Here is a 26,631-nt window from a genome sequence, read left to right as displayed (position 1 = left end):
GCTGAATGAGAATAGTTATTTCTGTGTATTTTAAAATAAACCCAAAATCGACATGTTTGTGTTAACTCTCAACACAGAAATACTGATTTTTAAAGAATAATAATTTAGAGCCAAAATGTTTCAAATAAATATTTGGATGGACAAGAAAGCATATATTTCTTTTGAAAAGCAATTATATCGCCTTTGCTTGATGACAGCTGCTGTCACCAAAGAACATTACATCTTGTGTTGTATTATGTGTATGAAGAATTTATCACTTAGCCAATCGACAGCTTCAATAATATATTTATTTATCTTCTGGCATTATAAACCAATTTCATTAATACAAAAATAAATTGAAATTTAAGGCTGGAAAAGAAAATGTTATAAAAAAAAAAAACATTTTTTTTTTTAAATTTTGAACTTAAATTATCATCAAACTCTTATCCGCACCATATGATGCATAGGGCACTGCATTTTTACATCAAATGAAGCGTATCTCAATCAGTCGGGTTGTGGTCCCGTGGCTAGTGTCTCGGACTCACAGACCAAAAGTCCGTGGTTCGAATCCCACTCTACCCCAACTTGATTCCATTTTCTAATAGTGAGTTATTTACAACTCGTTGAGAATGGCCCTCAAAATTAAATATTTGGGTAAATTATAAGAACGCAAATATTTCTTTTTTTTTTTTTTTTAAAAAAAATTTTAAAAAAAAATCCGTTGCATGCAGGTAAGGTGATTAGTCTTACACTTCAGGTGCCAGTCCAGAGACAATCAAATACTTCAGTGGAAAAATAACGTTAAAAACAAGTGGTTGATTTCAACCTTCCCGGAAATCAAACCTAGGGCCTCGTCAAAAACACTGACCGATGGTTTTGGTTTTATTTCACACACATGACTGCATTCTTTATCTACCCGCGCGTAGATGAATTAAATAGCGTTTTATATAATTCCCAATACGACAACCCACATTGTCTAAAAATAAAACAATTTTGTTCTTATTCGACTTACGTTGAATGTCATTATTGACTGGTTTCGAAACTATACAAGCTTCCTTAAGAACGTTTAATTTAGTAACGAATATTATTAAATAGAATAATTTAATTATTAAATTTTACATTGGTCACGAAGCTTGCTCGTGTAGCTTTGAAACCGTCAGTAATAAAACAAAAAACGAATGCAAAAAAATCAAGTTCTTTTTTTATTATAATGAATAAAAAATAAGTATTCACACATTCTTTTTACGCATTTATAATGAGGAAATTGAGTGCTATGGGAAGTTGCAAATAAAATATTCTTGAAAATGTGTTAAAAAAAACCAAATTGATGTTATTAAAATGAACAATTTTAAACCGTCACACGTTTTTGTGAAAAATAAATAATCGATCGAATCGAATCGATCAAAGGAGCTTTCTGGTAGCCTTAGCATCTTTGTGCTGAAAGAAAGTAATACAGAAGTACATAATATGGACTTCATCGGATTGAGAAAAGTGGGAAGTGAATTTTTCACTGACTAGGATAAAATTGACTGGCCATGATCAATTCGCTGAAATGATTACAAAACATTTTAAAAGCCTTGAAATCCTTTTTGGATTCCACCAGCTCTGTATATCCGATAGGAGCTATAAGAGGGCCACGGATAGTAGCGAGAAGCTCCATTCAGTAATCCTAGAGAGGGGAAAAGGGAAAAGACCACAGGATGTGTTCAGAAGATTGATTAGGATATCTGCAGCAGCACGAAAGGGAATCAACGATATTAAAAACAAATTATTTGTCATTAAATTTACCGTGACTTGATAAAAACTGCATAGTCCAGTGATCTAGGATAACCCAAAAAGATTTTAAACACTGACGGATTGAAGTAAAAAAAGAATTGTAACCCTCCCTGAAGGGGATGATTCCCATCGCGATTGCCAAGTATCTAGAAGAGCATTTAAAGACATTTTTTTATATCCGATTGAAACATTTATTCAGTTAGAAGTAGACGGTCGTCACCAATAACAGAGAATCGCTTTTTTCTTAAACGAAAATTCCGACAACTCGTGACAACGCGAGCGGAGTAATTTTGAAATTACAAAACTTAAAACATCATCGCGATGACAATACGATCAACATCGTCATCATCATTCCGCAGTGTATCTTAATCATTTTTGTTACATGACGGTTAGATGATAAGGGTTACGCTTCAGGTACCAGTCCAGGGACTACGAAATATTTTATTGCAAAAACATATTTTTAAATAAATATTTCATGTCAATCATGCATGGTTGACAATACGATACATATTAATATATTTTTTAATTAGTTTGATAGTATATTACCAAATTAAAATAAATAAAATAACCACTGAACTCCCTCAAATTTTCATACAAATTTTCGTAGTAACTGAAAATTCGATTTTACTTTTAAGGCAATAATTGAAGATAACTCGGTTAACTTCCATTTGTAATCGGTCTCCAGCCCTTTAAACAATATGTATTTTTCGCTTATGAAACTGTAATGCCTTTTTAATGATTCTGTTTGCATGTTAAAAAACGGCGCGTTTTTATATACTCTTAATTTAAAAGCAAATAATTAAATTTCATAAAATTTGAACGAAAGTAAAATAACACAATTTCAAACACGCAACATAATATTAATGTAATTATTTACTTACTGTGATTTCCCATACAATAAGAGTCGCATATCGACTGCGTTCACATTGCTTTCACCCTTTCTCTGCCACTTCCATTCAGTGAAAGCACTCCCTCCACATTCCCAAAAACCGAAAATATCGTGGGTCTTCGGCATCATTCACACTAAAAAGCAGTATTTTTTTTATCAAAAAACGAGTCACTTTTTTTAAAACTTCAATTTCATAAATCGCAATTTTGATAGAATTTAACTTAACTGCTTTAATAATAATAATAATAATAAATTTCGACAATTTTTTTAGCGCAGTTTTCGTGAGTAATCACATCAAGGGCGCTGTACATTATACTTAAATAAAAAAATAAGGCCAACTCTTAATTATTATTTACTTATAGACAAATTTTACAAATTGTGTAATACACATAATATGGTACTTCTAACAATTACATCTAAAAAGTAGCACTTTTAGTGTCAGGAAACGATTTCACAAATAAACATGTTTTTAATTTTTTTCTGAAAAGGGATTCAGTTGCACAATTTTTAACTTCTGAAGGCAAAGCATTCCACGCCAAAGGTCCGGCTATTGCAAAAGCCCTATCGCCAAATTTCGAACTCTGGTTGCGTGAATGAGGTTGTATCGCCTTCCCTACGGCAGAACAGGAGGTTGAGCGGAGAGTGAGGCGCCTATCTGACTGCTCGTCCGGAAGGCAGAGTTCCTTAAGGTATTGAGGAGCCGGGTTATGCATCGCCTTGTACATTAACCAACACAGCTTGTACTCGACCCTCTCTGGAAAATGTAACCAGTGAAGACTTTGAAGCAACGGTGTAATGAGATCGTACTTTGATACACCACATATTAACCTGGCAGCTGCATTCAGAATTGACTGCAATCGCTCCATTTTATATTTAGTTAAGCCAGCATATATTCCATTGCAATAATCGCCCCTTTCACTGTGAATTTATTTATAGGATATTGTCATTCATCCTCGCGACCATATTGCAAACCAATGGTAGAAAATATTGTGTTGACATGAATTCAATTCAGTTACGAAAGCTTTTTTGTACTTACGACCTGTCATTGGCTGGTTTAAATAAACCCTGTAAATGTCTAGACTTCCATATTCCATTCTCAAAAGTGTTTTCTCTCTCTGTTGCAGGATGCACTCTGTCTCTGCACCTTTTTAATATGTACTCAGAAGCCATTTTTAGAGACGCACTATAAGAATTAACCAACGGCATTTGTATACATGGACAAATTATAAATAATATCTGTTACGCGGATGATAGTATAAAAATCCTGTAGCTACGAGTATTATTGGAAAAAGTACATACGGCTAGTTTTGTATAAAGGGCTAGAAATGAATGTGTCTAAGACCAACTGAATGGTTATTCGGAAAAAAACCTCTGACTGAATGATAAATAGGATTACTTTTCAGGATGAGTGACTTCCTTTGCAGTAGAAACTTTAATTTAGACCTTTGAATACGCCTTGTACAATGTGTCTTCTCAGTACTTTTTTACGGTGACAAAATGTGGACGCTCACCCACCCTACAAGAAAACATGGATATTTTAGGCATTTGATGAGAGGCGAAAAATACAACATTTTAATAGTTATTCTACAGTAAAGGATTGAAAATAAACGCAGTGCATTTAGAAAGTGCATTTCTTGGCTAAAGAAGCGTGGCTAGCGCCATTGCTACAGTCAGTCTTTGTTCAAGGCAGCTGCCAACAAAGTGAGAATTTCTGCAATGATTACCAACCTCCATCGCGGAGAGGAAAGATAAAAGTGGACTTTGTTAAAATATATTCTAAAATAGGATAATATGTTTTACTAATTTTTTTAAGAGGAAGTCGTTGATGAGGAAGCTGGCGTAGCTTAAAAATCGGACAATAATAAAATATAAAATAAGTGTTTAAAAACAAAGTTGTTTTATCTTTATTTATATAATTCCTCTGTACGTGTGATGTCACCGTACTCCGTCTAAACGGCTTAACCGATTTACGTGCGGTTTTCAGAGAAATATAGATCTTTGCGCCGTGCGTGTTCGTAGATATTAAAACTTTCAATCGAATATGTTAAAAATAAGTTAGGAGCATAAATGTTATATTCATCGATCTACCAGGGTTGCATTCGAGGAGAATACATTTGCAAAAAAATGGAAAGATGTTGTTTTTTTGTGAATGAAAAAAGTTTGTTTTTGAACGTTTATAAACAGCATTTGTTTTTTGTGGATCTCAATCAGATCTTTTCCTTAAATTACTTATAATCTATTTATTTATTTTTATTGGATTTTTAGTAACATTAAAATAATATTAAATTCAATACATTTAAAAAAATCGTAAGTACAATAAGTACATCCCTTTGTTGGTGAGACGACCGGAGTTTGACGTTTGCAAAAAGAATGCCATATTTTAAAAAATATTTATTTTATGTTTTGGAATTCAACCATAAACAAGTACCTACTTAAATTCAATATTTTTTTAATATCAACAATTTTTAGTTTTGGAATTTAATCACAAACAAGTACCTAGATGAAAAGTATTTTTCCAATATGATAGCACGCAAGCCAACGTTCGGGCAGGAGAACGTTTGTCGGGTCCGCTAGTTTTTTTCTTCTTCTCTTCTCTTCCACATCCGCTCCTAAGTGGAGCATGTGGACATCACCAGTTGCTTCCAGGAGACCCTATCGCCAGCCAACACTCTCGCTTCTTCCCATGTCAACCCAGTGCCCCTTAATCCCGCCGAATAAAGCTAGTTTTAAATATAATAAGTAATTACATAGTGCTTTCAACCATGTATTTTAAAAGATGATGTCGTTTTCCAAACGAGATAATGAAACATTGATGCGTGTATTCACAACATCAAACAATTCCAAGCTACCTACGTGACGCGCCGGTTTTGTATTTACGAACATTAAATAAACATGAAATACCATCGGAAAAGAAATCTTTCGGTAAAATTTAGAGGTGCAAAAGATTTTTGACTCAAGAAGGCTACATGCTATGAAGACTGTTTGGGTATCACTTGAAACAGGTCTTTGGATAATCTTTTTTATTCGGAATAGGGAAAAAAGCTATGAATACAGCAAGTTTTTCAAAACAGCTCCCATTTTTCGAGGGATGCATAAATACATATTAAATTTACTCCCGTATATGGCGCTTTAAAAATGGAAATGCATTTAAGGGTATTTTTATATTCCTACTGATTTAGTCCAAAATACAACTCGGTTTTTTCCGACAGTATTTATAAATGAGAAAATTTAAATATTCTCGAAGCAATGAACATTATTAAAATTAACACATGGCAATGGAGATGGATAATATTTATGAGAAAATAATATGGAAGTCTAGCCATTTACAGGGTATATGACCTGTCAATGGCTGGTTTAAGTAGCCAAACATTGTGTGACATTCACCATTTTGCTACACGTTTAAAAACCCATGTTTCTTTAATCATCCGTACCCAGATATCGAAAATTAATTTATTTTTTTTAAACATAGACATAATAGTAAATGTTACAGTGTGTGTGGTAGCCACTTAAAACAACCAATGGCACGTCATGACGCTATGAATGCCTAGACTTTCATATCTTTATAAAATATTCTGCTGTAAATTGTGTTAATTATTTATGTTAATCTTGATAACTCCGTACTCACAATATCCAGTCTTTGGACAAACTCAAAATATGTTATATTAATTAATTTTTATATTATCAAACTTCTGAGTTTAACATATTACTGTCTATGCACTATGTAGCTGAAAGAAGTGCTGTTATCTATCCCTTATATTTATGTTTTTAAATTTAATCCTAATTGGAAACGAGGAACTAGAATCCCAATTGTCTGTGAGCTCTGTAGCTGCAAAACGTGTTGGGATAATGATTGTATAGCGCCCTTGAGGTGATTTTTACAAACTGGCGATTTGTAAATCATCCATAAAAATAATAATTTCTTTACTTACAAAATAGCCTTTTACCCAAGCTGGCATTTTCAAGTCTGAACCAAGAATACAAAATTTTACTTTAAATACAAATTATTCACCATGTATTGATTAACATAAGTTAAGTCCATTTTTTTTCTAGTTTAAAAATAAATACCAAAAGTCAATCAAAACCTTAAAAGGTACAGGTTAAATGCACATGTACATCTATATTATTTATATTACAAAACGCACAATGTAAAAAACAAAAACCTAACATAAGCTATACACTTGTGGAGCAGTTGATTCAATATTGGTTCGGGCGAATGAGACAATCCATTTTACTTCTACCTAGCTTCACTATCCATTTTTTTATACCCTTTTTAAACATTTTCTCGTTACTAATTGTTGTAATAGATAGTGGAAGTAGGTTATAGATTTTAATTAAATAATACTCAAAATCCCTTTGTCCGAAAGTGGTATTAGTTTGTATTTTTTTAAGTTGTCTTTGTGTTGAGGATCTAGTGATTATATTATTTGTATTGATATTAGTCCTCTTAAATCTTTATGGTTGGTAGCCATTAATAATTAGTCAAAACAATTCGATGTTCTTTCAAATTTTAATAATTTTAATTTTCGTTTGTTTCAGATGTCAACCAAAGTGGAACTATCGAGAAAAAAGATTTCGAGTTAGCCATCGAGGTATGTTATTTTCAACCCGTTTATTTGTGGTATGAAACTACGCGTTTTTTAACTGAGAATTTACCATGTGTAATGGGGACCAGGAACATAGCTAGTGTCGCGGACTCACGGACCAAAGATTCGAGAGCTGAACCCCACTCTATCCCAACTTAATTCCGATTTTCTAATAGTGAATTATTTACGACGCGTTAAAAATGACCGCAAAATCTAAATATTTGGGAAATAAGAACGTAAATAATCCCTTTGATAAAAAAAACAAAAAAAGGGTTGCTTCTATGGTGTAGGTGTAAAGTGGAATTTACATTTTTGTGTAATTAATATCCTGGCAAAGAGACGGGTACGTCTCGAAACCGGTAGATAAAGAAAAGTAAGTAAGTAAGAAATTAATTAATATCAGTATCTAGTAGGTACACTTAATGTGTAATTTGCATATTGTATGTAAATATATTGATGTCTCTCAAGTACTTATAAAAAAAATCCCTAAAGAATAAGAGGTAAGGTATGTCTTATTAAAATTCATTCAAATGATTTAATTTCACCCCCTAGGGAGCTTTTAACTTTCCCTTCCTGGTGATATGTAGCGAGTACACATTGCATCCAATAACTTCAATATCTCCATAAATATAATAAATAATTATGGATTAAGATTTTCGGTATTCCTCCGTTATGCATTTACGTATCGTGTAAAATGTATTATTATTAAATAATTGATGCTTATTCTGAACATAAAAAGCATTAATTAAAAAATCGGAGATAAATCACCAATACAAAAGAAAGTTTACCAATGTGTCGCATGTTGCGTACGCAGTAAAAGAGTAATACTAATATATAATGGTCTCACACAGTCTTTACGTCTCACTCTCAATAAAACAGGTATATTTGGGAGCGAGAGAGACAATTTCACGCGTCGTACGTGCAAAGTTTCTAGTACTTTTCTCAGATGCCGTTAGTAGCTTCCCGACATTCGTTGGGGTGGTTCTTTCGCCCGCGCTAAGAACATGAGCTACGAATCCAACTACGTCCACAAACATTTGGACATAGTGAAAATATTTTTGAATAAACTAACTGGTATGAAAAAAAGTCAAAAATTAAAAAATACTTTCAGGTTTAGCCTAGTGGGTGAAATAATTAAATCAGATAAATCTTACCCACGCCAATAGACGTGGTAAGATTAATCGAAGTTTCAGCTCATTAAGTTCCTAAAAATCAACAGATGGAAGAATCGAAGTATCCAATATGGATGTAACACGGTGTTACACTTAAAACCAAAAGCAAAATAAACAAGATGGCCGTTCATTCAGCTATGTTTTACGGATTAGAATGCTGGACCATAAAGAAAAATCATAAGCAGACAATTCGTACCGCAGAAATGAAGATGCTCAGGTGATCCGCAAGTATTACCAGTATTAATAAGATAAAGAATGAATATGTTCACGGTAGTTTTATGGTCGCGCCTATTCCGTAGAAACTGAAAGAGACTAGACTCCCATGGTATGGACACGTTAATAGATGAAATGAAGATCACGGGGTCAGACTTGCTTTGAATATCTCCACACAAGCGCGAGCCCGAGATCATCCACAAGCCACCTGGCGGACCAATATTAAGAGAGACCTGAGGAAGGAGCAGTGAGATGACACCAAACAGGAACACTTGGAGACTGCATATCAGAAGGGCTGACCCTAGACGAGCTGGGAAGAGGCAAGGAAGAAGAAGGATGTTACTCAGTGTGTAAAGTGGGCCACTGACAAACTATGAGCTCTGCAGTTTTGAGCGGTGAATTTTTAAATTGGTAAGCTACGAAAATTCTGATCAAATGTTCATAGCGGTAGTATGGCACAAAAAAAAACAAGTCTATTTTACATTTAATAAATAAATAATAACAAATGGCACTGGCGGCATATAGTTTCAGTAAAAATATTTTCTAATGAAGCACAAGCATTTGATTTTAAAAAATACATTAAAAAAAACATAAGTGTAAAAAAAACTGGAACCCTCAAGGACTCGAACCCCCGCCTTAGTCATTAGAAAGCAACAACCCATCCACGCGGCTATTTCGTATTCTGGGCCGATTGTCGAAAAAGTCATTTATAAATCTGGATAATTCATTAGCGTACCGGTGCATTTTTGTTTAAGTCTGACTATTAAAACTTGTCTTGAAATAAAACAATATTTTTTAATGAATGAGATAAAAACTAAATAATTTAATAGTATTCCTTACCGAGTACGATAGTTCACTAAACAAAACATAAATTACGTTTTAAGAATCATTGTTTCATTGACTTTTATATCACATTAATATTCACAAAACGGCATAAGTTATACATTTTAAAATTCTTTATATTTATTTATTTTTTACACTTTACACTAGTAACGTTTTTATAATAAGCCAAACTTAATTTTTAAAGTTTAAATGGATACCTACAATTCAACTGTCATTGTCAGCACAAAAACATTTTTCAAATCATGTGTAGTTAATTTTTGTCTTGCGAATCTTTGTTTTTTAAAACCCACTAAAGGATTTATACTGATACGCTTATATTATGGATTAAAATATCAATTCATTTCGATTAAAATATCAAAAAATCAATTGATTTTAAAACAAATTCACTTTGAAATCACCGAAACAAAAGTATGATTAAGTATTATTGTAACTTCCGTGTTAAGATATAAAATATATATTCGTTATCTCTTTCTCACACATAACGAGTGCGTATATCGTCACCTCCCTTAGACCGTCGTAAGTCAAATTGATTTATTTTAAAGAATAATAGTTTTTATGAAGAAGTATTAAAAGACTTTATTGCATTAATGAAAGTTGCAAGATTTTACTGTAATTGCAGGTGTAATTTTTTTAACAAGATTTTAAAATTTTAGGTTTAAGACGTATTTAAATTCGTGTTTTTTCTTCAGCAGAGTAAGCTCGTGTAATCCAGTATTAATAATTTTGGCAAATAGAGGCGCAACTGGTCGCTGTATGGAATAAAGAAATATGATGTCAATTTACTTACCCAAGAAATGCAATGTTTTTTTTTTGTGATGTGTTTTTTCCTAATAATAATGAAACATAAAACATTACTTTCGATGTCAAAAAATATGGGAAGCGGCAAAAAATCGATCATAAGAAGCATTCGCCCCTGGAGCTCTGTTTATGCCTCGACTTCCATATTCCCTTCTCAAAAATGTTCTCTAACTCTTTTGATATGTGTTAGGTTAAGATAATTTATTTCAACTCCCTACGCTTAATAAAACTCCTGCCACGCCGCTGAAAAATACATATATGTATCTGTGTATATACGATCACAATATTTAGGTAAAGAGTAAAATATCCCCATCAGTTTCTTTTTTCGTGGATATATTTTTTTTACAAAAACGTACTTTGATTTGTAGAAACCTATTCAAAAGCACCATTTTCGAACATTTGACAATCGTACGAATAAATCTGTGCTTAAAAGGTACTTTTTAAATTAGGATAAAAAGTCCCAAAGGAGAAGGGAAAAGGGACAAATATAAATACTCCATACCCAGGTAAATGTCGTTTGGCAAAGGTGCTCGAACGTGGTTCAAACACACTATTGGGTGTATTTACAACTAAAATATACGCTTGAACATCGTTTTGCAGGGTCCAAAATGTTTTATTTTCAAAACATTTATTTAAAATGCGTTATGGCAATACAATAATTTTACTATTGTAAATTTTATATTTGAAGCACTAACTTTGTGGTTATTTATTACAATAAAATAAATAAAATAACTTTGTTTTTAGCACCTTATTTTTTATTTTTTCTACCGACCTGTTTCAAAGCTATACAAACTTCTTTATCAAGGTATACTTAACTAATGAACTCCTTCAATATTGTGCTTCTTAGAAATAAAAAAGCGATTTACAATAAGAAAAAAAAATCAACAATATTTGAAGAAGAAAAAAAAAAGTGGTTAAAAACAAAGTGATTGTATTTATTTTATTTTAATTACACTTTTCTTTGTTGGAATGCCGTACATAACTCATTTATTTACTTAAAATACAATACTAATATAGTGTTGTGTCATTTTATTTTTAAAATAAAATTGAGGTACAGTAAATAGAAAACGGTTTAATTTTTTTTTATTCCTAATTTTTTTTTATAGCATGCTACATTTACATCATTGTTGTTTTATTAGTATACCTTTTTTGCAAGGTGCTGTGCGATTTTTTTAGTTGCAAAATATTTGTTTCTTGCTTTTGTTAAATGGAAGGTTTTGAAAACAAAATTACGTAGTGTGTTAATGATTTACAACATAAAATATCCAACATAACAAAAATTTCACCTATTCATCTAAGATATTATGAACACAGCTTCTCCAGTGTATACACTACATACATAATATTACATGATTGATTTGTACTCATGGTATTGAGCTCACTGTACGATTTTTTTTAAGGCTATTTTTCTTCATCATCGTCTTACTCAATGCTAAGCGTCGTGGTCTTCAGGAAAATCATACACTAGGTGTATGATACGACTCCATTTGTTCCAGCCCTAGACTAAGTTCAACAAGAAGCCTTTCAATTCCTTTCTTTAGTGAGTTCATCTTGCTCGTTTACCCTCAAAACTGTCCCAATTACTACCCTTCGTGCTGCTGCGGATACCTTAATCAATCTCCTGAACACGTGCTGTGATCTTGTCCCTTTCACTCGCTCTATGAACTCTGGATGGAGTTTCTTGCTACTATTTGTGGCCCTTTTATACATTTTGTTGGATTCAATTCAATTTTCAATTCAATTCAATTCATTATTTTAAATATAACGTATACATTACAAACATATATTCAAAACGTACATATTATGAAAAAGAAAAAAAACATGAATGAGATGCATGTCAAAGTAGTAGGAGAATCCTGCTCCAGAAAACCCCTTCGGATACATGGAACAGATCAATATCCAGAGCGATGTTGTTCAGCATAGCAGTAGCCCTTCCAACAGACATAATCATAGGCAGGTTGGTCCTGTATATCAGAATATGAAACAATCTATGCTGACGCTGTCTTAGGTAACTATCAGGAACATACAAACCAATGCTCATCATAATATCAGGATTATCGCCAATACCGCGCAACAATCGATAAAAATGTGTAGTCAAATACACATTCCTTCTAGTCTCTAAACTGTTGTAGCCAAGCATACCCTGGAGAAACTCGGTCGGGTGGAGCCAAGGATAATACCCGCACTCTCTCATGTAGAGATATCTCAGAAACATATTTTGGGGTTTTTCTATCATAAGATAGTACTTCAGTTCATCATCGAGCCACTCTCGAGTCTACTTCGTACCAAGGAGTTGTAAAAAGTTCTCAGTACGCGGGTATTTTTGAAAACCCTGGCAGCACGCATAAAAAATCCTAACATCTTCAATGCATTACTACTGATTGCATATGGATATACATATCTGGTGGTTTTTAAAAAGCCTTGTGATAATTTCGGCGAATTAATCATGTCTTATCAATTTGATCCCAGTCAATGAATAATATTAATATCAATAATTAAGAAGTACATATTATGTACTTCTTGATTACACTCTTTCAGCACAAAGATACCAAAGCTACCAGAATACAGAGAGCTCTTTCAGGCAGCTTTTCTCGTTCGGAAATGAGCAATTTTTCGTTGTACGTGGGCACCGCCAAGGAGACTTGTCCTCGGATATGGTGTCCGGTATGTGGAGGCCATGCTGTGCCTGTTACTATGAGTTTTTATGGGTATTAAGAGGCAATGAATGAGTTAGTTTATTTGTACCCAACATTTAAAGCAATGTTTTCTCGATCAATAACAAAATGAAAAATTTAACGCGAAGCTTCTTTTTTTATTTTAATAATGGTGATAGCTTAAGCTAATTACACGAAGAAAAATGTATGAAAATAGAAAATTCACCAAAAGACCAAAAATATATTCCATGATCATCATAATAGTTTACCTTTACACACCCTGTGCACCATGGGACACTGCATTTGTACTCCAATTGCAGAGTATCAACATATTTTTTCTGAGATGGAAGGTAAGATGATCAGTCTAACGCTTCAGAAGTCAGTTTAGTAATAATAAAACATTACATTTTACAACCGCCTTTCAAACCATTTCACGTCCACCCTACCAGGAGTTGAGTCTAGGACCTCAAACGTGGTAGGCAAACTAATCAGTCGCTCATACCAATTTAGATGTATTGGAAATACCCCGATTTTACGAATTGACGCATACCTACCTCCACATCGATAATCGTATTTTGTTGACAGGTGTATTAACGTTGAAGGCTTATGGTTGTCATTAGTACAATTTCGTAATTCATCATGTTTGGAATACTAATTAAATCATAGGATAACATGGATTATGACATGATATTAATCTTCATAATAGTATAAACTGTTGAACTACGAGTACATATCATATCATAGGTGTATTAAACCTGTGAAATTAATTTATTTTGTTTTTAATACTGTTTTAAAACAATTATGAGGTTATAGCAGACTCTTACATAAAAATATGCCCAATAATTTATTTATTTATATACATTATTTATATTGCCATTTAAATACATGTGGTATAAGTGTGCTTTAAAAATATATAAAAAAAAATCGAGTATGACATATTAACATACTCGTAATGTAAACATTATGAATTACTTGAAATACATATAAATTTTAAAGAAATTATACAATAACAAAATACAATTATCAATCAAATTGTAACTATTCCAACTCAATCTCCTGAAAATGATTTGCTCGTTTTGATAAAAATATGTTGGTCACTTTATTTTTTAAGTTAGGCGGAGATAAACTAATGACAAACTTCTCAACAGTTTTACAGAACAATGCGAATTGTTCAAATTAATATTCAATATTTCATGAAGTACATACTATATCATGAGAATAAACTACCTTCTTTATATAAATACTTGTATATTTTAACTCCTCTTTATATACCCTGAAATCCAATTTATTTCTATGTAATAAATTGAAATATTAGATTTCTTTATTCATAACTTAGAATTTTACACATGCATCACTTTAGCTGAAATTGAGTTATATATATTGTCGTTGCACCTTGGAAACTGGCTTGGTGTATTCATTTTACCAAGTACATTTTTTACGCCAAAAAATATTTGAAACATATTTTTAACCACAATTAAAATGATAACGGATCAATTCTCATAAACATACTACAATTCAGTATGTATTCACTAAAAAAACACGTAGCCGATTCCCAAGGCGTAACCACGATATATCTTTAATTAGAATTTGAGTTGCTTCATATGAACTAAATCCAATGGATATCAGATATAAATTTTAGCATTTAACATTTTTAGTCAAAGATAATTATGTATTTCTTATATGTACATATGTATATATATTGAGGCATATACAAATTTGTGCTACGAACCATCAAGTCACCCCTTTTACGTCGGGAAGATACGCCCAAGATAACCCAGTCCATAAGAGTACGCATAGACAATCTTAAGATATATTTTATTTCCAGAAATATGTTGTTTATGCCAGCAACACTTTTAATCTCATCACAAAGACAAAACATGTATTATTTACGGACTCATACTTACCGCCAACTGAGTTAATAATATATATCTGGTCAGCAGACGACATAAATTATAAAGTTGCATTTTCATCTAATATTTTAGACAGACTTTAGAAACTGTGTCTTTATTGCTGTGATGTTATTTTGTTTTTAAAAAAAATTGGCTTAGTTTGAAAGTCAATTAGCAAACAAAAAAATATTTTAAAATACTGCTGAACGTTTTTTTTATTATTACTTAAAGAAAAACTTTTATTATTACTTTTGAATTTTTACTATTACTGGTAGTTTTTAAAAGCGAAAGTTAAAATTGTTAAAACGTATAGTTAGTTTGGTGTCATAAGTCGAGATTTGTGGAATATTTCTTTAGTAAATGTCTGTACCGTAACTATTAATTGAGTAATTATTATTAAACATGAAAATGCAAATTTGCAACCAGTCCATACTCGAATATGGTCACATTTAGTGGCTTGTTGGAAATTTTTATTGATTTATTACCAAATAAAACAGTTTTTTTTGTAATAAATTTAGTACTCCGTACTAAATAGTAATGAGTTCTACTACCATATTTAGTACATATTTTCGGGACTACCGAACCAAAAAGATTTTCAATTTTTAATATTGAATATACAAAATAATATAATTAATTCTCGACTCTTAATTCACATTTTTGTACTTAAATTTAAAATGACTTAAAATGAAAAATTGACAAACTTACTTAAAAAGGTACTTTGTAAGAGTCATTCCACCGAATGAATGAAACCTCGCAACAAAAACGAAAATAATGGTTTTTCTTTGCAGGTACAAAGCTTTCAACGAAACTGGTTGTTTTAGTTAAAGAAATTGCTTTCTCAATGGATAACTATTTATCTGAGGGTGAAATATACTGCGCTCGTCAAATGCACTTACCCGTACAAAAGTACTTATTTATTTTCTTTAGCTCTTTTCACTTGTGAAAGTCGTTTCCTGTAACCTTTTTAGTTCAACTGACAAGTCTTGATAGTGACTATAGAGTCCTTAAAGAATAAAGTGCAGTTAATATTTTAATTATCTACGAAGAAGGCGACTCAGAACAACTTAATGTTACTTGCAATTTACAATTAGCTTTTTAGCGCTCACTAAATGTGAAAGAAAATTAAGGAGAGAAAGAAATATAACTGTTTTGTATTATTTTTTAAATGAACACTTAACCTGCAAGAAGTTTCAATTACTAGTATTCAAAAAAGATTATTACTAAACCATCTAAAATAAAGTTATGGTTTTAAAATAAAATAAAACTGTATTTTATTTATTAAGGAAAAACAACAGTTGTTAAATAATATATAAAATAGTACATATATCTAGTTAAAGTTAAGAACAGGCGCCGTGGCGCAGTTGGTTAAACGACCGACTGCGAAACATGCGTCGCAGGTTCAAATCCTGCCAGTTGCAAGAAAAAAATCCAAGAAAGATTTTTTGTTAACTAGTCTGGGTGTTGTGGTGTATATTTCATTACCTCTTTCCATATTCCCTCTTTCCTTCCTGCTTTCAAGCCCCTAAATAGAGGAATAGCGGTTTTTCATTTCAAAAATAATAAAAAAATAAATTACTAAAAACAATTATGAACTTATTAAAGAATTACATCAAAATTTTAGAAACATGATCTTAACTCTCCTATGCAATGATGATGATGATTTTTGCCTACCATCTAAGAAGTCTCGGGTTTGATTCCGGATATAGTTGGCATGAAATAATTATTTAAAAAGGTGTTTTCAAATTGCAATATTTTATAATCCCTGGACCGGCAACGTATTCGTTAAACTGATATTTAAACCTTTATATTAAAAAAAATATTGAGATACGCAGCCATTTATACCAATGCAGCACCCTATGCACCATTAGGTGCAAAAAGAGGAATTGTGGTAATAGGAGCGTGAGGTGCGTGAGGCGATTTTGAAAATAATGACACAAATGTATGTGACTCACACTTATGTAATTTTAATACAAATATTTTACTTAAAATATTTTTTTGGAAGATCCACCGCCAACAACATAAACCTCCTTAAAATAGCCTTATTCTATTGGGAAATCCAGAAGTCTGTAGAATTAAAAAATAAATAGGTTCAACCCGAATAAATATCCCTCGGTCGAGTAGAACATTCAAGAGAAAATTTTCTTCGACGTTTATTTATAAAAGCATCCCTTAACACGTAGGAAAATACTATCAGTAAAATAGAAAATCTTCTTTCACTAAAAAGGTATCATTAAAATGTGATTTTCTGCTCAAAACTAGGGTGCTGAATGAATTACAACCCTAGTTTAATCTGTACTCCCACATAAGTTCATACTTTGATATCTGGAGCACTGGAAAAAAAAACAAATTTCTTATAATATTTATGTGTTTTTTCGTATATTTTTATTAAAAATCATCTTCGTGGAATTGTATAACCGTATTTATATATTCACAATGCATAGTTCACTGCATTGGGCCACCAACCGCAGCCCACCTTGATCATTTTTGTAACATGAAGGTAAAATGATCAGTCTTACGCTTCAGGTGCCAGTCCAGGGACTATGAAATATTGCAGTGTAAAAAATCCTTTTTTAAATAAATATATCAATTTGGCATGACCAATATGTCAAGTTAGCACGGAAAACAAAGTGGCGGATTTTTTTTTCTTATTTTCCAAATTTCTCATTTCCTTAATTTATGTTTTTTCTGTTGTTTATTTTTTCTAATCTATACTTATTTTGATGCTTTTATATTATTTTTTGTCAGTATTAAAAAAAACGGTTTTGAAAAATTAAAATATACTTTTAATATTTATAACGAACAATTATTTTTTTACTGTCCGGACATTACTTTTGTATTTTTTGTTAATCTCATTGTTCACACATTTAAATTTTGTTACAAACAAAATAAACAAACAAACCATCACGATTCCCGTAAGAGTAGGCAGAGAGCATAGAATGCCACATCACTCAATCTTTGCATACAGATCTCGCTTCCTCTACATTTATACATCTTCTCATACACGCGCGCCGATTATTCCGAGTTTTGACATGTCCATCTTCAAGCGTTTATTGGATTTGGTCATTCCATATCTTCCTCGGTTGTCCTCTATTTCTGCATTCATCAACATTCGCATAGTTAACATTTTTATCTGTTCTTTCGCTGTCTATTATTTAATTTTGTTATAGTTCACTTAATTTGTCTGCTTAATTTTACAAATGTGGAAAATATATTAAGACTCTTTTTAAAGTATTTTTATAATATTCTGTGCGCATTTCATGTTAAAAAAATGTATTTTAATAAAATAAATTAAATGAATATTCGAGTAAGAAAATGGGAATCAAACTCCGGTAAAAATCAGTAAATAAACTTTTTTACAACATTATCGCTGGTATTTTTTTATACACTCGTCATTAACAGTTGTAAAAACATTCATAAAAAATAATGCTTGAAGGAAAAACGTTTTTAATTGTTTTTATAAAGGTTGAATGTTGGTTTTGCTTACAAATAAATACGTATAATAACGCATAAAAGGGTTGTTTTTATGCTTCACAGAAATCCTCATATTTTCAGCAAATAGGCACCAAGTGACGTAAAACCAGCCATTATTTATATCGTAAAACCAAAAGCTCTGAGTAAATATACCTCTATTGGTTATTCTTTATGACTTGTTAGAATATGTTTGCTTTTGAGTTCACGCTTCGTACACAAACTCGGAGTTTATTGGCTAGAATGCAAACTTTGTTTAAATCATCTCTGAATATACGTATTTATATTCGTAACCTTGATTCTTTGATTCTCCTTCTAAAATAAAACTATGAGAATCTTTTGAAATTTTTAGTCTTCTTAATAATTTTTGCATCTAATCACAGTTATATATAGGACATAACACCAGCCAACAAGTATAGGTAATTTCGACATGTTCTGCTTTATAGGACGCCAAAGTTTTTTTTCCAAAATACAATTTTGTTTTAGGTTCGACGATTTATTAATACAATATTACGTTGAGGGTTTTTTTTTTTAATTTTTTTAAATCAATCAACGAGCTTATGTTAGCCCTAACAGATTGGCATTAATGAGAGTTTTCTCATACTCTCTCCGATTCCGCGTTGACATTCCCTAGCCAACAAATTTACTTATGATATAGACACTTTTAATACAACAATTGTTCATTTTTAAACGTTTTTAATTGCATTGTTTAAAACTAATTATAAAAGTCACAATAAAACTTTCTTTTTGATGCTATTCTTTCTTTGTTTTTGACGTGTATTATTATTATCTTATCTATTTCTGAAAATATTTTTTAAATACGTGTACCATATGTTAAATATTATTATTCTGTAAACTTACTGTAAGGTTACTTTATTATTTTATTTTATTTTTAAATTAATTTGTTACCACAATTTATTTTTTTGTTTAAACTTTTTACTAGTTATTTACAATTTGCTTTTTAATTTTACATTTTTTTACACCCATATTTTTCTATTTTTTCACTTTTGATTTAGCATTGCAGCATGCTTATTCTGTTTCTACATGTATACAAAAAAACGTTTTGTTTATTTTTAAATATATTACTTACTATGTTCGTACTTATTTTTGTAAATGCCCCTTGGGTGTATTGTAAAATGAAATAAATAAAATAAATAAACAAATAAATACAGATAACTTCAAAAACACAAACAAACAACAATCACGATGTTTCCCTTTTAGGGTAAGCAGAGAGGATATAACACCATATCACTCTGTTTTTGCATACAAATCTCGTTTCCTCTGCAGTCGTTCATTTTCTCATGCACGCGCACGATTATTCCGACTTTTGACATGTCCATCTTCAAATATTTGTTAAATTCGGTAATTCCATGTCTTTTTCGGTCTTCCTCTATTTCTACACATATCAACATTCGCATCGTAAATCTTTTTGGCCGTTGTTTCGCTCTTCATTCGCTCTACATGTCCAATGTCCAAACCGACGCGGAGCTTCTTTCTTGATTTTGTCGATAATGCTTATCTTAGCCGTACATAATGTACGGATCTCAACATTTGTGCAGATAATTTAATTATAATAATGTCTTTTAACAAGATTTTTTGTTACGTACCTTTATTTAATTTGAAGAAAATTTTTTTATAAAATAAATTATTTAGCATTTTAACAAATGTTAACAAAACATTGGTAACTGTATTCAAAACATTACTTCATGATAGTAAATTAACATTTTCTCCAATAGCACTACAGCCCATATCGACTCTTGACCTTTATCAACTTTCTCAATCAGTGACATCTTTAAAAAAGCATCTATTATACAAACTTTCAAAGAAAAGAAAAAACGCTTATTTACGAAATTCTCGAAACTCTAGATTTCAAAATAATTTAACTTTACACATATGCAATATTTAAACTAGTTTTCACATGTTGGGGAAAAAAACTTAAATTATCGTAATTAGCAATATCAAAATATTCCAATCCAAATTTTAAAAACACATGAAACTCACACTATCTTAAACTCTATACTGTAGAAAATTGAGTTTCTTTTAGAATATAATATTTAATTTTAAAGAATCTGTTTTAGATGGTAAAAATGAAATATAAAAAATTCATACTAAACATAAAACAAACTCCCTTTCTAAACACGAGTTTTAACTCTATTAGAGAGGTACAAATGTTATTATTGATTATGTGTGTACAAACAAAGTATAATTTTATACTTTATTTTGTAACCCATTTTTTTCTATAAATAAAAACAAAATTGTTGAAATGCATCCTGTTTTATGCCGTCTTCACATCGCAGCCTACCGACCTTTCTTCTGTGATGAAGGCATTCTCTGCACATGTCCGGCCCATCGTAGCCTGTTCAGTCTGATGTAAAAAAAGAGCTTGGAAGCTTTATAGATATTGTACAGCTCGGCAATTCTAGAGTTGAATACTAGTAACAGATAGAAGAATGCTTTGTTAGCTGTTGTTATTCTTCTTTTCACGTCCACATTTTCATTACTGTTTTTATTGACAGTGGACCCAGGTACACAAAGTCTTCTACAACTTCAAAATTGTATTTGACATTAAACATCACATTACCCATTAACATTAACATCACATAATAAACAAATCTGTTCAATTTATTGATTGACAGACTCGTTCAGTATATTGGGTTATAATAAAAACATTTTATGGTTTTATGTACAGGTATGATTAAATTTAAATACAACAAAAGGAAATCAAAGCTTGGACAAAAAAAAACAGCTCTGGTCGGTTTTAGTGATTTTAGTCTAGAAAGACTCACTACAAAAGTCCATATCATGTCTCGAATTTACAATGCGATACAATTGGGATATTGGTGCATGCAAATTATAGTTTGTGCTGTGCTGGTCGAGAAACAGCACAATAAATGTCAATCAACCAAAATCAATCATTTATCATAGAGAATATTTAAAGAAAATAATAAGTAGACAAAACCTTCCTATATTGATTTATTATTTATGAAAAACATTTTTTTTTTAAATATTTCTTGTATCTCTCATTAAATACATTTTTGTTATTTTCTCAGGTTAACCTTTTCTTTTATTACTTTTTTATTTTATTTACATTTTTTAGATCTTAATTTTATTTTGTTCTTTTAATTTTCTTATTATTATTTTTTTTTTTTTGTAGATATGAATTAAAATTCTCGATTTACTTTACTTTGTTTAATTTATTTTTTTCCTGGTTTTGATTACATTTATGAGCACACACTATTTATATATGTGTTTATTTTATTTTTCTTATATTTAAAATATATTCAAGTAAATTACCATTCTTTAATGTTAATTGTTTTATTTTACTCTATTTAAAAAAAAAAAAATTCTTTAAACTATTTTTTTATGTTTATTATTATATACGTATATAGTATTATGTATGTTATCTTCTTATTTGATTATTAATTAAAACTAATGTCTGAGCACCCGATGACAAACTATTATTGAATAGTTTATCGGGACAAAATATATCTTAATACTTTGTTTTCTTTATAATGTATTAATATTGTAATAATGTGTATATTTTATTGAATAAAAAAAATGTTTTTTCAAATCACGCGTCAATCTTTTGATCAAATGATGAACATAACCTGTATATTTCTATATCCCAAAACAAAAAATACATTTCGTTTTGTATCCTTAAATCTGGATTTTATGATTGTAAATGATACGCCCTATCATAATATACCCAAACTTCCCTTTTGGGTGATATTTGTAAGGAATGAAATTCGTACAGGAAAAACTACTTCCGAAATACTCACGTAATGTACGATTGATTGTCCCACGTCCCACGTATCATACAGAATATCATGTGACAATGCGACGATTTATATCTTTTTGCTTCGGAAAATAACACGGGAATATTTATTAAAACTAGCATCGTATGTAATTCAAAATATTTACGCAGGATATACAATACCTGTCACAAAACGCTTTAGTATATTTATAAATAGGTTAATAATTGTTTTTACGGGATCGATTTAAGTTGTGTCCAGGCGGATAAAGAATACAGTTCTTGGTTTGGAATAGAACCAGAACCCTAGACAAGTGCTCCCAACTCATTTGCTCTCAGCTTAAAATCCAGACTCGGAAAATTGAATGAAGATAAGTCCGCCTCATCATTATGTGGTTGACGTGTTCGCCTACAATTTTTGAGGTCTTGGGTTTGATTTCAGACAGGGTGAAAATAATATATTGATTTTAAAGGTTTTTTGAGCCAAATATTTCATTGTTCCTGGACTGATACCTGAAACGTTAGGCTGATAACCATACCTTCATATGACAGATAATCAAATAACGCAGCATTTGGTTAACATGTGCAGTGACCTATACACCACTTGATGAAGAAAGTGGGATGATAATTTTTTTGTTTTATATAGAAATAAAAATAAAATCGAATATATATATTTTTTTTATCCTGCAATATTTTATCATCCCAGAATATTGAGGTTTTTTTTGCCATCGTTACGACTTACCGTCAGTAGGTTTTATTTTGCACCCAAGAAGGTCACGAAAAATTGGGTTTGAAACAGCAATTGAAGTAGGATTTTTAATTTTGTTTCTAAATTTCAAATCGCTACGACTTACCGTGATTTGATTTCACGAAGAGAACAGAGAAAATAATAATGGAAATAGGACAGTTGATTTAGAAAATGCATTTTAAACGTTGATTTTAAATTTCACGTCGTTACGACTAACTGTTTCGGGATTTTTAAATTTAAATTAGATTTATTTAAATTTATTTCAAAAGAGAGGGAAAAAATATTTTGAGAAGGTACTATGGAAGTCTAGGCATTTACAGGGCTTATGACCTGTCATTGGCTGGTTTAAGTGGCCGCTTAACACTGTGTAACATTCACCATTCTGCCCATGTTTGAACATCCACATTTCCTCAACTCTTCCATCCGTTGACTTTTGTGAAGTAAAAGAGCTGAAACCTTTATCACGTGGGTGAGATTCATCCGGCTGAACCAAATCACCTACTAGACAACGCCTGAAAACAATTTTCCAATTTTTATACTTCTTCTTTTACCAGGTAGTAATTCCAGCCAGTCTGCAAGCATTTGGACATAATCAAACAATAGATTTATTATTCGGTCTCGCTCGTCATCAGTTTAAACTCAATTTTCAGTCATTTTTCTCTTTTTTTAATGATGTAATTTCATGCAAGAAATTGAAAATGTTGAATATTCCCGTTGCGACGACTTACTTACTCGGTAGGCTTAATTTTGAATGAGAGAGGCAGATAATTTCTTTGCATGATTGTACTAGAAATGGTATTTTTTTTTTTTTTCTTTTATAAATCATGTATCACAAAGTATTTTACAAGTATAATACATTGAATTACATTCCCAGGAGTTACAACAACTCAATTTGGGACATAAATAATATAAACATTTAGAAAATAACACATATTAAGAACAACAAAGAAACAAAGCAAGTTTAGCACGTTTATAACTATAGAACAACAATATATACGCCAAAAACCTTTTTTTACACAAGCAAAATAAATGTATTTTAAAAAAACGCTTTTAAGAACTAAAAAAAGTAGTGAATCTGCTAAGGTCATTAACATTACATGCCATGCTGATGATTTTGTTTCTAAATTTCACATCTTAACGACTTGCCGTTTAAAAGTCACGAAGATATCCGGGAAAAAGTTGGCTTGCAAACAGCATGTTAAATCTAAAAATGGCATTACGATTTATCGTTGATGAGTTTGATTCATAACACAATGTTTAAATTTACTGTGAATGAGCACTTCATGTTAAAATTAATACATTAATAACATGACAATGTTTACATTTTCCTGTATTCTGTGTATGTTAAAATGTATATGTTACGAGTTGAACCCGGCAATGCTTTGCTATTGCTAGATTTAAGAACATACTCGTATATAGATTAAATAAACACAATTGAAAGTTTGATATCAATTATTGTATTTAGTCCAAATTAGATTTGTACGTATACATTATTATTTTTGTGTTTCGGTTGACATAAAATAAAGTATAAGAATAAAATTTTCTTAATTAGTTTTTTTGCATTTTTCAAAAATAGTTATATTTGTTTACCGTACGCCCGAAGACAGCAGATAAAACTGCGCTTTTTTACGGGTTTTTGGATGGTTCTAGTTCCCATTATAAATTATTTTTATAAAAACGTAACAAAAGGGACACGCCAAAAATAAATATCTATAGTGTGGAAAAAAATCACTTCTCTAGTTCCATAATATTTAATTATTAATATACACGGCACGTAGTGCCTTTTACTATACGAAAAATACGTATTGTGTAGAAATAAACCCTTCAATATAGTAGATAAATGAGGGGAAAAAAAGGATCAAAAGTTTATATGTAGGTACATATTATATCACGATGTTTTCATTCAATGAACACGCTAACATAAAATTTAAAAAAATAAAAAGTCATTTTAAGGAATAAAAATATTTGAAAAATATTAAAAGGAATATAAAAATTAAAATGAAAGAAAACAGTTTTTTTGAGGCATTAAAAAAAAAGACAGGTAGGTATATCTTTAATCATAATTACATTTAACAAAAAATACAAAATTACAAAATCGAAGTTTAAGAGATTTTTTTTTAATGTTATAAATAAGAATCAAAAAAACATGTAATATATGTTCACTAAAATATACAAAAACTAGAAAAAAAGTTTTGAAAAAGCAATTAAAATTTTAAATATATGGTAAAGGTACATAACTATAGCTTGACAAATGTAAGTTACAGTGAGCCATCTTTGAAATAATTAAAAACAGTTGATTAATATAAACTATACTTTATGTAAAATATATCAACAACGTCAGAATAGTTATTGCCGAGTACATGGAGTCGATTCATAATAGCACTATACGAGTATATCGTTCGCGAATTGTTGCAACTAAACGGAGGTACTTGACGAGTCATTCGTCTAGGTACCTTAAAGTTAATGAGCGCTAATAGATTTGGGCAGTCCCATGTAAGGTTGACAATCTTAAATAAATTCAATAAATTATAATTTTTCTTCTCTCAGTTAGTTTTAACAAGTTCAAAGTATTTAATAAGAAATCATAGTTTATAAATTCTTATCTGATTCCGAGTTTAAAATTAAAATACGGGAATACGTTTGGATGAAGAAAAATCTGAACGCGTTTCCTCTTAAAATTAAACATTATTAAGTAAACTTACAAAGCTTTACTAAAAACCGTTCAGATAAACGTAAAAAAGATGTTGTAACATTTCATTTATAAGTAGAAATTTTTTTATGTTTGAATTCCAAAACATAAAATAATTCATTTTTAAATTTAGAATTCGGTTTGCAAACGTCAAACTTGCTCTTCTCACCAACAGGGGTGTATTTTTTTAGGAATGCGATTTTCAAAAATGAATTGAATGTCAGTTGATATTATTTTGATATGAATCATCCAGTAAAAAGAAATAAAAGGATAGAAATTATAAGGAATTTAAGGAAATAATCTGATTGGGATTTATCAAAAACGAATGTTAAATTTTCAAAAACAAGCTTTTTTATTCACTAAAAAAAAACATATTCACATTTTTTATTATATGCATTCTCGTCGAATGCAACCCTGGTGATGGATAAAAAAACTTATTTTTCTACATAATAAATGGAAGATTCCAATAGTTATAAACACGCTCGTAGCAAAGATCTACATTTCGCTGAAAACCGCACGTAAATCGATTTAGTAGTTATTCAATTCATCGAAGACACACAAACGAACATATTTATATATAGTAAAGTGGTTATGTTTAAATTTATAGAAAATAAGTCGTCCAAGTTGAAATTAATATGTCGATAACATGGCAACGTTTTTACAGAAAATTTGCAGTCTGCGGGGGTGGTCGCAGGGCAATGCGAAGCACACGGAGACATATGACACCATGATTAAGATCTGGGACGGCCTGAGGCAGAGAGCTGATGCCAACAAAGATGGCCAGGTTTGTACATGAAAACATTAGTATATCAATTTTAAAAAGTCGAAAACTAAAATATACCCATAATTTAACGACTTAAAAAATATATTTTTACAAAATAACTACTTGCCACTTTTTTAATAAGAATTAAAAAACTATTATTTGAAAAAAAAATCTATTTCTTTATAAAAAAAATATTTTTACATTATAAATTTAAGATGTTTCTATCCACCCTGTCCATAAACCCACCCTCACACCCATATACAGCACCCGATTACAAACTATTATTGAATAGTTTATCGGGACAAAATATATCTTAATACTTTGTTTTCTTTATAATGTATTAATATTGTAATAATGTGTATATTCCACTGAATAAAGACTCTATGAAACATAAACATACCAAATATATGAATAGG

General features: G+C 30.7%; 1 protein-coding gene across 1 annotated transcript in view; it reads left to right on the top strand.

Moving 5' to 3' along the window:
- Positions 1-26,248, top strand: part of LOC148280062 (sarcoplasmic calcium-binding proteins I, III, and IV-like) — a 119,203-nt gene extending 92,955 nt beyond the window's left edge. Inside the window, exons 3-4 of the mRNA XM_088228981.1 lie at positions 7,181-7,233; positions 26,117-26,248. Of these exons, the coding sequence (XP_088085107.1) occupies positions 7,181-7,233; positions 26,117-26,248 (185 nt within the window). The remainder of the gene's footprint in view (positions 1-7,180; positions 7,234-26,116) is intronic.
- Positions 26,249-26,631: the final 383 nt, after the last annotated feature.

This window comes from Micrasema longulum, unplaced genomic scaffold (genome assembly GCF_059751315.1).
Source record: "Micrasema longulum isolate JH-2025_06_02 unplaced genomic scaffold, ASM5975131v1 h1tg000621l, whole genome shotgun sequence".
In the NCBI taxonomy this organism is placed as follows: domain Eukaryota; kingdom Metazoa; phylum Arthropoda; class Insecta; order Trichoptera; family Brachycentridae; genus Micrasema; species Micrasema longulum.
The sequence above is the reverse complement of the archived record's forward strand: the minus strand, read 5'-3'. Positions and strand labels throughout refer to the sequence as shown.